Here is a 2,355-nt window from a genome sequence, read left to right as displayed (position 1 = left end):
GGGCCTCTGCGCGGCTGTTCCCTCGGTTCCCTCCGCCCAGAACGCTCTTCCCTATTGGCCCAGGTTCCCGCCCGTACTGCCAGCGCCAGAGTCACTCTGTCTGCGATGCCCTCCAACACCCCCCGTGAGAAGCCCTCGGAGCACGAGCCACCGAGGGCAGGGGCTGCGTGGCTGGTGCTCGGGAGCTGGGCGGGGGACGACGCCCCCAGTGCAGGGGAGGGAGGGGACCGCGCTGGGAAGACCGGAAAGGGGAGAGGGTGGCGCGCAGAGGGGCAGCCGCGGCACAAACTCAGGAAGCCCCTTCTCCCTCTTCACGTGACGGAGGCAACGTGCTCCTCCCGGGACAGGCTGGCCGGGCTCACTCTGGGGACGTCAGTGCATCTAAACCCTCCCAACGTCAACGTGCCGCGGCCACAACCCAGGTCCCCTGCCACGCGCGCCCCGTGGGCACACCTCGAAGACATCCTGCCAGAGTTTACTTATGTGACAGAAGCCAGACACAGAAGGACGTGTCCTGCGTGACCCCACTCGCAGGGGGTCCCCAGAGGAGTCCCGTCCATAGAGGCAGAGAGTAGATGGTGGGAGCCAGGGTTGGGGTGGGGGGCGGGGAGTCCATGCTTCCTGGGGACAGAGTCTCAGCTTGGAGACGGACGGTGGGGGCGGCTGCACGACAGTGTGAGCGTGCTTGACGCCACTGAGCTGTGCACTTGGAGATGGTAAGGATCGTGAATGTTAGGTTGTGTGTACGTTACCACAATTTAGTTTTAAGTAGGCTCCACACCCAACGCGGGGCTCAACCTCACAACCCTGAGATGAGGGGTCACATGCTCTTCCAACTGAGCCAGCCTGGCGCCCCTAAAATATTTGTAATATGTAATTATAAGTTATTTCAGGGATCCCTTCTAAGGCCTTCAGTGCTCCGTTTGTGGAATTCTCCCCCGTTGGAAACTGGCCGGAAGGAGGCAAACAGGCGGGGGATGGCGGCGCTTGTGCCGCCGGGAAGGGGCCACCCTGCGGTCAGAGCGGCGTGCAGGCGCTTCAGCCGCGGACCCCTGTGTCCTCGAACAGTTTTGAGGACCCCCCGGGAGATTCTGTTCCTGTGGGTGAAAGCTGTTCCGTGCTAGAAATTAACATGAAGAAGCCATGGGGCGCCTGGGGGCTCAGTCGGTTAAGCATCCAACTTCCCGCTCAGCTCATGATCTCACGGTTTGAGAGTTCAGGCCCCACGTCGGGCTCTGTGCTGACAGCTCGGAGCCTGCAGCTGCTTCTGATTCTGTGTCTCCCTCTCTCTCTGACCCTCCCCTGCTCATTGTCTCTCTCAAAAATAAACATTTAAAAAGTTTTTAAAACATAAAAAAAAGAAGCCTTTTAAACCCCAACATGCACAGCCCAGCGGTCCCCAGAACATCTGGAAAACCCCAGCGAACACACACATGCACGACAGAAAATGAGGGTGGAAAAGGCGAAACAATTGCGACGCTGTGGACCTCAGAGAAGGATCTCTGGAACCCCCAGGGGTCCCGGGGCCAGGCTTCGAGAACCAGTTTTATACGAAATTCCACCCGTTCATAGTACAGACGTTCACGGTCAGGAGGAGACACAATGCAAACTGAAATCCACGTTTCCTGCCTGCCAGGGGCACTCCATCCTGTCCACACTGCATCCATCCTGTCCACACTGCATCCTGTCCACACTGCATCCATCCTGTCCACAGTGCATTCCAGGCACGTGTGTGCAGGTGCCTTCTGTAGAGCAAAGGCCATACCACCTCCCCTGCTTTCCCGCGACGACCCGAGAACGTACACAGTGGAGAAGACGCCCGCGACCGACTCCTTACCGTTGGACACAGGCTGTTTCCCGACCGGGGGTGGGGAGGGGTCTATATGGGTTGCTGCCTGCCTATTTTTGCGTGTCTTGCTTTGTAAATCCGGCCACAGGGCGCAGGAGTGTGTCAAGGTGTGCACACTGGGAAAGAACCCGCCGGTGCCAAAGCCCCCCAGAAAGGCTGCAGGGGTGTGCTCCCCCCGCCAGACTACCTGGCGGCTCTGATTCCTCACGTTAGGCTGAGGCTGGATCTCTCTTCTTGGCCCTAGGATTCCCAGTCGCTCCCTGTTCTCCTCGGGGCTAAAACCCTGCCCTGGGCGGAATGAGCACATACACGCGCGCGCGCGCGCACACACACGCACCCCCCCCTCCCCCGTAAACTCCTGCGGGAGACGAGGGGCACTCACCCAGCTCGTTCATGGCTCGGCGGTATTCCTCATCAAAAGACAGCTTCATCACGGCACAGGTGGCCTGGCAGATCTGGGGCTCAATGGGGACGGGAGCTGTGGGCCAGGGGACCAGGTCAGCGCC

General features: G+C 59.9%; 1 protein-coding gene across 1 annotated transcript in view; it reads right to left on the bottom strand.

Annotated features, from left to right (window-relative positions):
- The window catches only part of APC2 (APC regulator of Wnt signaling pathway 2), a 17,660-nt gene that overhangs the window by 10,068 nt on the left and 5,237 nt on the right, over positions 1–2,355 (bottom strand). The window contains 1 exon segment of the mRNA XM_077760603.1: positions 2,232–2,327. Coding sequence (XP_077616729.1) covers positions 2,232–2,327 — 96 coding nt within the window.

The sequence above is a fragment of the Crocuta crocuta genome, unplaced genomic scaffold (genome assembly GCF_008692635.1).
Source record: "Crocuta crocuta isolate KB4526 unplaced genomic scaffold, BGI_CrCroc_1.0 scaffold443, whole genome shotgun sequence".
NCBI lineage: Eukaryota > Metazoa > Chordata > Mammalia > Carnivora > Hyaenidae > Crocuta > Crocuta crocuta.
Note: the sequence above shows the minus strand (reverse complement) of the source record. Positions and strands in the feature narration are given on the sequence as shown.